The following is a 15,827-nucleotide window of genomic DNA, read 5'->3' as shown; positions in this document are numbered from 1 at the left end:
CCACCACTACCTCCTTCCATCCTGACCCTCTTCCTCCCCTATATACCTCTTCCTCTTCTACCTGTACCGCTCCCCGACCACACGGAGGAGCCAAGCTCCCCAGGGATGCCACGTTCATTAGAAGTCGTAGTGTCACTGATGTGTTCCGAGCAGGGCTGAGTCCTTGGGAGGAACAGGATGACACCCAGTCTGACTCCAGTAGAGGGTCTTCCAGCTCCCTGGATAGTGCCGTCTTTGGCCGTGCTTTTGTAAGGAGTGGTAGAGGGGCTTTAGGCCCTAATCGTGAAGGCACCTTTTTCTCCAATCGTACTTTGTGCTCCTCGTCCTCTGCCTCCAGAGTAAAGTCTTTCAATTCCAGATCGATAGAGAATCTGGCCTCTTCCAGGTCTTGCTGTGTCCCTTCTGTCAACATATTGGACCAACAGGGCACTGTTAAGCCAGTGTTAAAGCCAACCTTGGAGGTTTCTGTTCGTAGAAAACAACACAACGTTGTTTACAAATCAAGTTCTTCAGAGATGACATCCACAAGCTCTTCCCGTTCAAGTTCTGCTCCAACCTCAAGGTGCCTTACAGCAGCTCCCCTCTCTCCCACCAGTCAGACCAGTGGAGCTGGTAGAAAGACCAGACAGGCCCCAGGCCCAGGTCATCGAAACACTGAAGAATCACAGAGTAGTTTGAGTTGGTCTGGTTCTAGAGGCACCAGTGATCCTCACCCACAACCAGCCAGGGCTCGTAGGTCACAGCCCAGTGAATCACGCTCATGCAACCAATGACAATTTGGCGTTTCGTCAACATAAGTTTTCTCTAGTCACAAATAGTCGTAACCATTAACCAACTACCTTTACACACCTTCAGCAGTGCTGAAGAATTAAGCCCAGGTTAGAGAAAGTAAACAAGCAAAATGCAATACACCCGGCCTCAGCATTGGTTTTGTACTAATAGCACCACATAGTCCCAGAAACTATTGTCAATTGCCAACCTCTTCATACCTGTTGTCTTAATCATTTGTTGTGTTTTGCTGTGCTGTTTGGATCGGTGACCGTATCCTTTTTCAGTTTGTTTTGGTCCTTTGGTTTATTACTAAATGTCCTTTTTTATGCATCTGCCTCCCCCTGTCTCTGCAGCGGTGAAACCAGTCAGCCATCATGATCACCCCAATCCCCTGTATTCTCCATGTCGACCTCCTGAAACAAACGCCTTCCCTCCTGAAGTCATCATTCCTCCCAAGACATCCTCTTCATCCCAGACCTTCTCTTACTCTGCTCATCAGACCCAGTGGACTGGCTGCTCCTAACACATCTCCCCACCTTCTGTATCGACCAAAGATGCCTACCTGCATGCAACCAGTAAAGGAGTGTAAAAGAAGCAAAAGAAGCTCATTTTATTTATATTTTTATGAACTAAAGGACTGTTTTCCTGACCGGCACAGTATTATCTACCCTTTATTTTTCCTGCTGTTGACGTGTATGTATGCAAGGTTATATATTCCACTTTTATGCTGCTGCATGTCTTTTGACACTAGTGAAGACTTTTAGCCTAGCAACATGACAAAGCCTGTCTGGAAATGGGCTTCTCCCAGTGGTGTCAGACCGCATCCCCGTTAGACAACTGCTGCTTAGCCTGACCACTATCCCTATATTAGTGCACTACTTTTGACCAGGGCTCATAGGGATTTGGTCAAAAGTAGGGCAGTAGGTAGGGAATAGTGTGCCATTTCGGACGTGCCCCATATCAACACAGGTTTCATGGGCATTCCCCCCCCAGTCTTGTCTCGCTCTTGTCTTGATGTTTATTTATTCCTCTAGCTCTTTGCATTTTCTACCGGCTATAACTGTTAAATCCTTGTCTTTATTCTTTGACGTACCTCACTGTTCGGCTTCGGCCTACCAGCCATGCCCTTCAGTCAGGAGATCAATACCACTGATTGGAAATTACAAAGCCATAGTCTCAGGACTCAAGGTTAATATCACAGTTGAATTAACTAGCTCAGAAAAAGATTTGGCGATATGTGATTAGCATGCTTCATTCCAAGCTATGCACGTAGTTCAGCAGAGCCTGTGTATCACTCTGAGACTGAAGACCCTGCAGACATCTTGTTCTTCAGGACCTCGTGAGGCTGATGGTTCCATACAAATGTAATTATTACTACTTCATTCTAATTGTATTGGATGGTTCTTCTCTCTCCTGGCAGCAGAGCTGCCGTGGTCTTGGGTCTTCTTCTACAGGTGCCCTTCAGGACCACACTGCCAGCCTCAGTACAGAACCAATGGGATAACAGGATCTGAGCAGCAGATCTACATATGATCATATCTAGTAGCCTAACCTAAATGTTTTTTGGAGATGGCCTCTTTTTATGTTATTTAAATATTCTAAAAATGTCTGAGGTCAACTCTGTACAATTGTGTTTAGTGAAGGTCAATACATGATGCTAATTGGTGGTTCTAATTTTTGAAATAGTGCCTTGGTTTTTCTCCTCTGCCTCCGGTCAGCTGATTTTAGGCGAAGTCTTTTTAAAGATGAACAGTATTATTCAACACGTGATGTGTATTTTATTTATATGATAATGGAGCTTTTATTTGTTTGCTTTTGAGGAAACTAATAGGCTCTTCTTTTGGTGCATCATTGACTAGTATGAGTTTGTACATTATTCTGCACTTTGAGCCCCCTTTTCTCACTCTTTTCACCAATGTGTTTGTACATGTATTGTAAATGTAACTGATCATCATACAACATCAATATGTATTATGTGGACAATGTATCTTATCTGTAAATTGATTTTGTGTCGATACAACCCAAATGGTGTTCATACATTTCTGTGCATGTAAAGTAATTTAATTTTATTGACCTGTGCACCACTTATTGTGTGATGGAGAATAAAGGAACGCCACTGTCTGTGTATGTAATTGTTGGGTTTATGGTATTCTAATCAAACTGTTTTCCTTTTTAAAATGTATTTTGAGTGCTTTCCCCTAATGACTTGGCAATTCAGAAGAGGAGGTAATGCTACTTTTGAAGCACGTTATGTAGCCAATTTATTTGATGTTTCATTCGTTACATTGTATTTGACGTATCCCTTGGATTCACGCAATTTATTGTGATTGGTTCAATGAAGTCCAGGCCCTTCCCCTTACACCAGGGGGCGTAGAGTGAGAAGCCCCTGACTGCAGTTCGCAATGTGGGCGGAGTAAAACGCGTTTAACCTGAACAGTTCTCCTTTAGTGATGGCATTCTGGCTCTTTTCAGTGAGCCGGCTCTTTTGGCTCCCAAACGGCTCTTTAAAAAAAATATGTTTTGCATTTTTTCAAGTCGATCAGTTTGTGATAGTTTGACTATGAGTGGTGTTAAAACAATTCTAATTAAATTATTAAATGAAATCATACTCTACCTTAACCACAATGTATTTAAAAATGCATTGGTTTGTTATGAAAAAGAATGCTATTAAACATTTGCATAACGTTTTAATGTATATAAACAGTGCATATAAATCTGACCATTTAAAACGAATACAATCTGAACAGCATAATAGAATATTGCACCATATCAAAGACAAATAATGTGCAAAACTGCAGCATCCCACTTAAAACATTAAACTGGTCCCTCTTTTCTCTCTTCTTTATTGCCATGTTATAACCAGCAGCGCACAGCAATGCTGACCATGTTTTGCTTTTATGAGAGATTTGCATTCAGAAATGTAAGCTGCCTCACTTTCGAGGGGCTGATGTGGTTTCTTCTCTCAGTAATTATTTGTCCCGTTTTTGAGAAGACCCTTTCAGAGGGAAAGGATGTGGCCACTACGCAGAGTCTCCCTGTCATGACTTTAGTAAGCCGTGGGTAGACAGAGGCCTTGTTCTTCCACCAGCTCAGAGGATCTGCAGACCTTTGGAGGAGGGGCTCCTCCAAATCGGATCGGACCTCCATTATGGCATCTGCTGAGGGATTCCTTCGTGCTGCATCCCCAGTTGCTCTCTCGTCAAACAGCATCCAAACAGCAGACGTTTGTGGCACTACTGCTGGTGCTTCTGCTCCATTTGATCCCTCTTCTTCCTGTTGCCCTGGTGCCTGAGCCAGCTGACTGCTGGGGCTGTCCCTCCCTGCTGCTGAGGTTATTCTTTGAAGTGCCTTATCAATCGCTTTGGCATCACTGAAGGCTAACTTCTTAAACCTGGGGTCAAGTGCAGCGGTTTCTGATAGCACGTGATTTTATTCCATTCTGTTGAACTTTCTGTCCATTGATGAACATAGGGTGTCCATCAACTCTGTCACATGTCCTGTGGTTACATTTGCTTCTCTCTGGCGGCTGGCTGTGATTCGCTGCAGACCCTTACACAGGAGTATCATTGTTGAGGCGGTCACATAGCTGAAAAGAGAGAACAGTAACTTATTAGGTCAGGTTCATGTTTTGTCTACTGATACTACATTCTCATCTACTGCTCATATACATATATAATACTGGATTAAATAATGATGTAGTAATAACTGCTTACTGTACATCTCTCCACTGATCTCCACAGTGACCTGCTCAAAGGGTTCCAGGACTCTGCACACTTCCTCCACCACCTCCCATTCCTCTTGGGTCAGAGCAACAACAGGTGCATTGACAATGGCCAGGGTAGAGATGATGGCATCCTTTGACTCAGGAAACCGCTTCAACATATAAAATGTTGAATTTTTCCTTGTAGTGCAGTCTTGTTTAGGCCTCAGCTCAGGCATCCCAATCTGGCGTTGTGTAGACTTTCGTTTTTCAGCACCTACTGTGCTCCTGTGGAAGTATTCCAGAGCTGCTTTCACTTTTGTCCACAGTGGGCTTCATCACCTTTAGAGCATCTCTTACGATCAGGTTGATTGTGTGGGCAAGACATGGATGATGGGTCCATTTTAAAATGTTCATGGCTTTGGTTATGTTAGCTGCATTGTCGCTAACACAACAGACCACTTTTCCATCTACTTGCCATTCTCTGGCCACTCTCAACAGTTCCTCTGCCAAGTTCTCCGAGGCGCGTCTGTCGCTGAACTCTAAGCAGTCCAGAAGACAGCTAGACATCGAAAAATCTTAAATAAAGTGACATGTAACCGACATGTAAGAAGTGGTTACCCTTGATATCCAGCAGTCAGTGGTAAGGCAAACTGCAGTAGCTTTTTGGACTCTTTCCCGCACTGAAGCCTGTGTGCTCTCGTACAGGAATAAGGGATTTTGAAAGGGTTTTACTGCTTGGAATTGTGTACATCGGATTTAGACTATTGCTATCATTTCTAAAACCTCTGTCCTCCACGATCGAAAATGGCTGGAAATCAGTGGAAATCATTTTAGCCAATGCAATATCAATCTGGCCTTGTTTTGCTACAGACATAGGCTTTGGCATAAACTGGTCCATAGAAGTGCGTTGCTGTGGGTCGAGTAGGCCTACTTGACTGAGTGGATACATCTCCACGTGTGGAGGTGCTGACTCCACCACTATCACTAGCAGGCCTGCTAGTTTCTCAAAGCTCCGCCACAGCTAGATTCACAGTTGGGTGCACAGTTTGTATATGCCGGTGTAGGTTGTGAGTAGAACCGGCTTTATATGAGATTTGGTTTTGGCAAATTCTACACTGTGATCTAACATTGTCTACATTATTAAAATGCATCCAAATGCTACTGTGCTTCCGACTCATTTTCCAGCTGTTGTTTTCGCAGCTGTCCTTCCTCTCTCCTCCGCTGCTAAGTGTGTGACTGTGAGTGAGTTGGCTCGGCCCTCCCTCACGCGTCTTTGGTTCATTGGTTGACACTGCGCGTCTGATTGACAGGAACAACAAGTGAGGCTGTTAGTCTGAGCAGACAGTCAGAACAAATGTGTGTGCGCTTGAGGATCTATATTATTTATTAGTTAATTCTATTCATTTAAATCTTTTGATTATTCATATCTTATTTTTTTTATGTTTTTATAAATATAGTTGAAGTCGGAAGTTTACATACACTTATGTTGGTGTCATTAACTAGTTTTTCAACCACTCCACAAATTTCTTGTTAACAAACTATAGTTTTGGCAAGTCGGTTAGGACATCTGCTTTGTGCATGACACAAGTAATTTTTCCAACAATTGTTTACAGACAGATTATTTCACTTATAATTCACTGTATCACAATTCCAGTGGGTCAGACGTTTACATACACTAAGTTGACTGTGCCTTTAAACAGCTTGGAACATTCCAGAAAATGATGTCATGGCTTTAGAAGCTTCTGATAGGCTAAATTACATAATTTGAGTCAATTGGAGGTGTACCTGTGGATGTATTTCAAGGCCTACCTTCAAACTCAGCAGTGCCTCTTTGCTTGACATCATGGGAAAATCTAAAGAAATCAGCCAAGACCTCAGAAAAAAATTGTAGACCTCCGAAGTCTGGTTCATCCTTGGGAGCAATTTCCAAACGCCTGAAGGTACCACGTTCATCTGTACAAACAATAGTACGCAAGTATAAACACCATGGGACCACGCAGCCGTCATACCGCTCAGGAAGGAGACGTGTTCTGTCTCCTAGAGATGAACGTACTTTGGTGTGAAAAGTGCAAATCAATCTCAGAACAACAGCAAAGGACCTTGTGAAGATGCTGGAGGAAACAGGTATAAAAGTATCTATATCCACAGTAAAACGAGTCCTATATCAACATAACCTGAAAGGCCGCTCAGCAAGGAAGAAGCCACTGCTCCAAAACTGCCATAAAAAAAGCCAGACTACGGTTTGCAACAAAGATCATACTTTTTGGAGAAATGTCCTCTGGTCTAATGAAACAAAAATAGAACTGTTTGGCCATAATGACCATCGTTATGTTTGGAGGAAAAAGGGGGAGGCTTGCAAGCCAAAGAACACCATTCCAACCATGAAACACGGGGGTGGCAGCATCATGTTGTGGGGGTGCTTTGCTGCAGGAGGCACTGGTGCACTTCACAAAATAGATTCCATCATGAGGGGAAATTATGTGGATATGTTGAAGCAACATCTCAAGACATCAGTCAGGAAGTTGAAGCTTGGTCACAAATGGGTCTTCCAAAGGGACAATGACCCCAAGCATACTTCCAAAGCTGTGGCAAAATGGCTTAAGGACAACAAAGTCAAGGTATTGGAGTGGCCATCACAAAGCCCTGACCTCAATACTATAGAAAATTTGTGGGCAGAACTGAAAAAGTGTGTGTGAGCAAGGATTCTACAAACCTGACTCAGTTACACCAGCTCTGTCAGGAGGAATGGGCCAAAATTCACCCAACTTATTGTGGGAAGCTTGTGGAAGGCTATGCGAAACGTTTGACCCAAGCAAAACAATTTTAAAGGCAATACTACCAAATACTAATTGAGTGTATGTAAGCTTCTGACCCACTGGGAATATGATGAAAGAAATAAAAGCTGAAATAAATCATTCTCTCTACTATTATTCTGACATTTCACATTCTTAAAATAAACTGGTTATCCTAACTGACCTAAGACAGGGAATTTTTACTAGGATTATATGTCAGGAATTGTGAAAAACTGAGTTTAAATGTATTTGGCTAAGGTGTATGTAAACTTTCGACTTCAACTGTAGATTCGGCTCTGATATGCGAGCCGGTTCCCAACGTTCGCGAATGACCCATCACTAGTCTCCTTCAAGGTCACCCAAGTTGAGGTTCACATCTAAGGTGTCAACGAAAGTGAATCTTAATCGAACCTAACCTACATGGATAAAAATATAAACCATGGATGTGAGACTGTCATTATGCATAATGTACTTTGTAATATTATGTTATACCAGTGCAGTGGTATATTTTTATATAACCAACTACCGCACCAATGTTAGCATAGCGTTAATTAGCACCCATTTGCACTTGAGCAAGCTAATTAGCAATAGCACCCTTTTGCACGTGAGCTAGCTAATTGCTTACAATGAGGGAATCTTATTTGGACATTTGCCTAGTTGAGCAGTAAGCCTAGGTTTCTTCGTAAATGTGTTTGGAAGTTTTTCGTGATGTGATCGTTCATTTTCTGTGTTTCTTCAATGTATACCTTGTTGTTTGGCTGGCTCTAAATGTGTATCGTTGATGCCGATGGCCATTCCCTTAGTTACATATAGCGAGTCTACACAGCCTACACATTGTATATACAATAATGAAATCACCTGGTCCCAACATACATGGCAAGTCAAGAAAAGTAACTGTAACTTGTCCACACTGCAAACTGAAGTTAAATAAGAAAAACTTCCAAACACATTTACGAATAAGGCATACACATTGCTTTGAAACAGTGTCTGAGGAAAGATTTTTTGCATGTGAGTGCATTGATGTGAGAAATTGCAAAAACACAATCGAAAATACATTTTCTGGTCCAGCAATACCCATACTTGTTGTGAAAAATACTTGGGCTAATTCAGTTCCAACTGTGTACAAAACTGTTATGCATGCTGGAGAATAAAAAGCTGTTGAATTGTACTTTTTCTTAACTTTCACATACACTGTGTTCACAGAAACATTGCTCGGGTCTTGTCCCCTGGACCTTGGAGGACCTTTGGTGTGGATGATGTTCAGGTTAGATATTCCTTTAAATTATTCCACTGAACTGTACCATTTGATTGTCATTCCTTTATTGAAAATGTACCTTGTTCACACCACAGGGCCTACCAAAGCAAGGTTTCTCAGACAACTGTGGTGTGTTTGTTTTGATGGTAAGATGCTGGCTATTCAGTATGTTATATTAGTCCTATTTTCTGTTATTACATATGTTATTATTATTTCTGTGCTTGCAGCATGCAAAGCACACTATTGTTATTGCTCATAATTTTTCTTGTTTATTATTCTTGACACTTTTTGGGACCTATTTCCATAAAATCTTACACTACATGCACAATTCATACATCAAACTCCTGGATGCTGATGTGTCATGCTGTGACTTCTACATCCTGAAATATATTCTTGGGGGGTGGTATTATTATTATTACTATTTACTATTATCATTATTGTTGTTATCATAACTATCAAACTAAACAACCTACTCTTTATTAACTTACAGTACGCTCTGTACATTGCAATGGAAGCACAGGGTGATTTCACTGAGGTATGTATAAATTATGAAATTCTCATCACTAGTGGATATATGTGATTTTCTTTTTCAAAGGAAATCATGCAGCAAATTAGGCGATGGTGGTGCCTAGTTCTCCTACAGAACTTTCCCATGCCATAAGTCTTGAACATTATAAAGACTTTTCATTTGCATCCTTAAAAACACTTGTTTCACTGTAGCCAGACTGACCTGAATATATTTTGATATTGAATGTATGTAAGCCAACACATTCTTTGGCCACCTTTCCTTCCAATTCTCTGCTGCCAATGACTAGAACAAATTGCAAAAATCACTGAAGCTGGAGACTTATATCTCCCTCTCTAGCTTTAAGCATCAGCTGTCAGAGCATCTTACCGATCACTGCACCTGTACACAGCCCATCTGTAAATAGCACACCCAACTACCTCATCCCCATATTATTACTTACCCTCTTGCTCTTTTGCACCCCAGTATCTCTACTTGCACATCATCATCTGCACATCTATCACTCCAGTGTTAATGATAAATTGTAATTATTTCGCCTCTATGGCCTATTTATTGCCTTACCTCCCTACTCTTCTACATTTACACACACTATACATAGATTTTTCAAATGTTTTTCTATTGTGTTATTGACTGTACGTGTGTTTATGTGTAACTCTGTGTTGTTGTTTTTGTCGCACTGCTTTGCTTTATCTTGGCCAGGTCGCAGTTGTAAATGAGAACTTGTTCTCAACTGGCCTACCTGGTTAAATAAAGGTGAAATAAAATAAATAAAAATGTATGCCATTCACTCACTAAGGTCTGAAGAAGAGGTTGAAAGATCGAAAAAGGCGGCGAAAACAAAACACACTACAGGTAGGTGTCATATGATGAGTGGTATAGTCTTAAACCAATGTTTAAAGACTTAACCCCCCCCAATATATTTCAGGATGATGTAGAAGACGTCCCCCTAAGAAGTCACAGCATGTCACATCAGCATCCAGCTCTGCAGGATCAGGTACTGTATAGGCTATTAGCTAAAGTAAAGTGCATTCTTGTACACACATCCCTAGAGGTTCCCTTACATTACTTAATGACCACCATCTGTTTTCTTTCTAGACGATACTGAAAACAAAATGCATGGTGAACTGGGAGCTGTGAACTAGGTATGTAGTCTACTGTGTGTAATGCTGAAGGCTTGATGCATGGTGAACTGGGAGCTGTGAACTGGGTATGTAGTCTACCGTGTGTAATGCTGAAGGCTTGATGCATGGTAAGATATAATAGTTGTGATGACTTGTTGAGTAGTTATAGATATCACTGAAAACCCCTTTAGTAATAGGGGCTTTTGTTTGCATGGTGGTATTGTGAAAGTGGGGTGTAATTTGTCTTGATCACCCAATGAGGCACTTCTCTTAATATTTATTCTTCCTTTTTCTTCAAGGAAGCAGATGTTCTTCTAAGGGACACCCTAGAGGCAGCAAGGTGGTGTGAACTCCAAACATTTAAAGGCACTGTTTCCCTCTCTAGTGTAATTGGGATGGACGGGGAAGACCGCATTACAACCCTTAAAGAACAACGGTTGTATGATGGAGGTGGAAGACCACATTACAACCCTTAAAGAACTACGGTTGTATGATGGACAGGGAAGACCTCATTACAACCCTTAAAGAACTACGGTTGTATGATGGACAGGGAAGACCGCATTACAACCCTTAAAGAACTACGGTTGTATGATGGACAGGGAAGACCGCATTACAACCCTTAAAGGACAACGGTTGTATGATGGACGGGGAAGACCATTACAACCCTTAAAGAACTACGGTTGTATGATGGAGGGGGAAGACCGCATTACAACCCTTAAAGAACTATGGTTGTATGATGGCCTGGATGAAGAGGAAAATATTCTCCTCAAGGAACCATTCATGTTCCTGTTACAGAGACATTATGAGATGTTCTATGTGGAGGCAGTTGACAACAAGAACATGACTGTCTTTGCCTCTTGAGGAGCAGGAGTGAAGTCATTTTTGAGGAGTGGTCAAACCTTGTTTTTGTCTGCTGGGTTATTTTTTTCAATTGTTAATTGTGTTATGTTGTTTAGTAAAGATGACGTAGAAGTCACCCGAGTCTCTGATCTCTTTACTGGAGCTGGTATACAGTGAGGGGGAAAAGTATTTGATCCCCTGCTGATTTTGTACATTTGCCCACTGACAAAGAAATGATCAGTCTATAATTTTAATGGTAGGTTTACTTGAACAGTGAGAGACAGAATAACAACAAAAAAATCAAGAAAAACGCATGTCAAAAATGTTACAAATTGATTTGCATTTTAATGAGGGAAATAAGTATTTGACCCCCTCTCAATCAGAAAGATTTCTGGCTCCCAGGTGTCTTTTATACAGGTAACGAGCTGAGATTAGGAGCACACTCTTAAAGGGAGTGCTCCTAATCTCAGCTTGTTACCTGTATAAAAGACACCTGTCCACAGAAGCAAATCAGATTCCAAACTCTCCACCATGGCCAAGACCAAAGAGCTCTCCAAGCATGTCAGGGACAAGATTGTAGACCTACACAAGGCTGGAATGGGCTACAAGACCATCGCCAAGCGGCTTGGTGAGAAGGTGACAATAGTTGGTGCGATTATTCGCAAATGGAAGAAACACAAAAGAACTGTCAATCTCCCTCGGCCTGGGGCTCCATGCAAGATCTCACCTCGTGGAGATGCTATGATCATGAGAACAGTGAGGAATCAGCCCAGAACTACACGGGAGGATCTTGTCAATGATCTCAAGGCAGCTGGGACTATAGTCACCAAGAAAACAATTGGTAACACACTTCGCCGTGAAGGACTGAAATCCTGCAGCGCCCGCAAGGTCCCCCTGCTCAAGAAAGCACATATACATGCCCGTCTGAAGTTTGCCAATGAACATCTGAATGATTCAGAGGATAACTAGGTGAAAGTGTTGACACAATGATGAAAATAATCATGGCCTCTAAACCTTCAAGCTGCATACTGGACCCTGTTCCAACTAAACTACTGAAAGAGCTGCTTTCTGTGCTTGGCCCTCCTATGTTGAACATAATAAACGGCTCTCTATCCACCGGATGTGTAGCAAACTCACTAAAGGGGCAGTAATAAAGCCTCTCTTGAAAAAGCCAAATCTTGACCCAGAAATTATAAAAAACTATCGGTCTGTATCGAATCTTCCATTCCTCTCAAAAATTTTAGAAAAAGCTGTTGCGCAGCAACTCACTGCCTTCCTGAAGACAAACAATGTACACGAAACGCTTCAGTCTGGTTTTAGACCCCATCATAGCACTGAGACTGCACTTGTGAAGGTGGTAAATTACCTTTTAATGACGTCAGACCGAGGTTCTGCGTCTGTCTTAATGCTCCTTGATCTTAGTGCTGCTTTTGATACCATCGATCACCACATTCTTTTGGAGAGATTGGAAACCCAAATTGGTCTACATGGACAAGTTCTGGCCTGGTTTAGGTCTTATCTGTCGGAAAGATATCAGTTTGTCTCTGTGAATGGTTTGTCCTCTGACAAATCAACTGTAAATTTCGGTGTTGTTCAAGGTTCCGTTTTAGGACCACTATTGTTTTCACTATATATTTTACCTCTTGGGGATGTCATTCGAAAACATAATGTTAAATTTCATTGCTATGCGGATGACACACAGCTGTACATTTAAATGAAACATGGTGAAGCCCCAAAATTGCCCTCGCTAGAAGCCTGTGTCTCAGACATAAGGAAGTGGATGGCTGCAAACTTTCTACTCTTAAACTCGGACAAAACAGAGATGCTTGTTCTAGGTCCCAAGAAACAAAAAGATCTTCTGTTGAATCTGACAATTAATCTGGATGGTTGTACAGTCGTCTCAAATAAAACTGTGAAGGACCTCGGCGTTACTCTGGACCCTGATCTCTCTTTTGAAGAACATATCAAGACTGTTTCAAGGACAGCTTTTTTCCATCTACGTAACATTGCAAAAATCAGAAACTTTCTGTCCAAAAATGACGCAGAAAAATGAATCCATGCCTTTGTTACTTCTAGGTTGGACTACTGCAATGCTCTACTTTCCGGCTACCCGGATAAAGCACTAAATAAACTTCAGTTAGTGCTAAATAAGGCTGCTAGAATCCTGACTAGAACACAAAAATTAGATCATATTACTCCAGTGCTAGCCTCCCTACACTGGCTTCCTGTTAAGGCAAGGGCTAATTTCAAGGTTTTACTGCTAACCTACAAAGCATTACATGGGCTTGCTCCTACCTATCTTTCCGATTTGGTCCTGCCGTACATACCTACACGTACGCTACGATCACAAGACGCGGGCCTCCTAATTGTTCCTAGAATTTCTAAGCAAACAGCTGGAGGCAGGGCTTTCTCCTATAGAGCTCCATTTTTATGGAATAGTCTGCCTACCCATGTGAGAGACGCAGACTCAGTCTCAACCTTTAAGTCTTTACTGAAGACACATCTCTTCAGTAGGTCCTATGATTAAGTGTAGTCTGGCCCAGGGGTGTGAAGGTGAACGGAAAGGCTGGAGCAACGAACCGCCCTAGTTGTCTCTGCCTGGCCGGTTTCCCCTCTTTTCACTGGGATTCTCTGCCTCTACCCCTATTACGGGGGCTGAGTCACTGGCTTACTGGTGTTCTTCCATGCCGTCCCTGGGAGGGGTGCATCACTTGAGTGGGTTGAGTCACTGACGTGGTCTTCCTGTCTGGGTTGGCGCCCCCCCTTGGGCTGTGCCGTGGCGGAGATCTTTGTGGGCTATACTCGGCCTTGTCCCGGGATGGTATGTTGGTGGTTGGAGATATCCCTCCAGTGGTGTGGAGGCTGTGCTTTGGCAAAGTGGGTGGGGTTATATCCTACCTGTTTGGCCCTGTCCGGGGGTTTCATCAGATGGGGCCACAGTGTCTCCTGACCCCTCCTGTCTCAGCCTCCAGTATTTATGCTGCAGTAGTTTATGTGTCGGGGGGCTAGGGTCAGTCTGTCACATCTGGAGTATTTCTCTTGTCTTTTCCGGTGTCCTGTGTGAATTTAAATATGCTCTCTCTAATTCTCTCTTTCTCTTTCGTTCTTTCTCTCTCCCGGAGGACCTGAGCCCTAGGACCATGCCTCAGGACTACCTGGCTTGATGACTCCTTGCTGTCCCCAGTTCACCTGGCCGTGCTGCTGCTCCAGTTTCAACTGTTCTGCCTGCAGCTATGGAACCCTGACCTGTTCACCAGACGTGCTACCTGTCCCAGACCTGTTGTCCCAGAACTGCTGGAACCCTGACCTATTCACCGGACGTGCTACCTGTCCCAGACCTGCTGTTTTCAACTCTCTAGAGATAGCAGGAGCGGTAGAGATACTCTCAAAGATCGGCTATGAAAAAGCCAACTGACACTTACTCTTGTGTTACTGACTTGTTGCACCCTCGACAACTATTATGATTATTATTATTTGACAATGCTGGTCATTTATGAACATTTGAACATCTAGGCCATGTGCTGTTATAATCTCCACCCGGCACAGCCAGAAGAGGACTGGCCACCCCTCATAGCCTGGTTCCTCTCTAGGTTTCTTCCTAGGTTTTGGCCTTTCTAGGGAGTTTTTCCTAGCCACCGTGCTTCTACACCTGCATTGCTTGCTGTTTGGGGTTTTAGGCTGGGTTTCTGTACAGCACTTTGAGATATCAGCTGATGTAAGAAGGGCTATATAAATACATTTGATTTGATTTGATTTGGTCAGATGAGACCAAAATGGAGCTCTTTGGCATCAACTCAACTCGCCGTGTTTGGAGGAGGAGGAATGCTGCCTATGACCCCAAGAACACCATCCCCACCGTCAAACAGAGGTGGAAACATTATGCTTTGGGGGTGTTTTTCTGCTAAGGGGACAGAACAACTTCATCAAAGGGACGATGGACGGGGCCATGTACCGTCAAATTTTGGGTGAGAACCTCCTTCCCTCAGCCAGGGCATTGAAAATGGGTCGTGGATGGGTATTCCAGCATGAGAATGACCCAAAACACATGGCTAAGGCAACAAAGGAGTGGCTCAAGAAGAAGCACATTAAGGTCCTGGAGTGGCCTAGCCAGTCTCCAGACCTTAATCCCATAGAAAATCTGTGGAGGGAGCTGAAGGTTTGAGTTGCCAAACGTCAGCCTCGAAACCTTAATGACTTGGAGAAGATCTGCAAAGAGGAGTGGGACAAAATCCCTCCTGAGATGTGTGCAAACCTAGTGGCCAACTACAAGAAACATCTGACCTCTGTGATCGCCAACAAGGTTTTTGCCACCAAGTACTAAGTCATGTTTTGCAGAGGGGTCAAATTCTTATTTCCCTCATTAAAATGCAAATCAATTCATAACATTTTTGACATGCGTTTTTCTGGATTTTTTTGTTGTTATTCTGTCTCTCACTGTTCAAATAAACCTACCATTAAAATTATAGACTGATAATTTCTTTGTCAGTGGGCAAACGTACAAAATCAGCAGGGGATCAAATACTTTTTTCCCTCACTGTAACTTAATGTACAAAAGCACATTCAGCTTGTCAGTATGTCTATATGGTATAGTCTGTCTCCATTCTCATGAGTAAATGGCATTATAAATCAGGATAGGTAGTAACTGTATATATATAAATAATATAATTACAAAGGTAAAACATTTATCAACACAATTTTAACAGTGCATGACTCACATAACAAGTCTGTTGTTCACTGCAACAATATCAGTAGCTTGTCTCAAATATAGCATGAAGCAAAAAGTGTTACAACACATGTGCTGGTACCACTTTATATAATA

The 15,827-nt window shown here is 42.4% G+C and overlaps 1 protein-coding gene across 2 annotated transcripts in view; it reads left to right on the top strand.

Moving 5' to 3' along the window:
* Positions 1–2,898, top strand: part of LOC106567249 (protein bicaudal D homolog 2) — a 30,481-nt gene extending 27,583 nt beyond the window's left edge. For both annotated transcript variants that reach the window (XM_014136312.2, XM_014136311.2), the window contains one exon: positions 1,125–2,898. In XM_014136312.2, coding sequence (XP_013991787.1) covers positions 1,125–1,149 — 25 coding nt within the window. In that variant the 3' untranslated portion in view covers positions 1,150–2,898. The remainder of the gene's footprint in view (positions 1–1,124) is intronic.
* The last annotated feature ends 12,929 nt before the right edge of the window (positions 2,899–15,827 follow it).

The sequence above is a fragment of the Salmo salar genome, chromosome ssa13, assembly GCF_905237065.1.
Source record: "Salmo salar chromosome ssa13, Ssal_v3.1, whole genome shotgun sequence".
Classification (NCBI taxonomy): Eukaryota; Metazoa; Chordata; class Actinopteri; order Salmoniformes; family Salmonidae; genus Salmo; species Salmo salar.
Note: the sequence above shows the minus strand (reverse complement) of the source record. Positions and strands in the feature narration are given on the sequence as shown.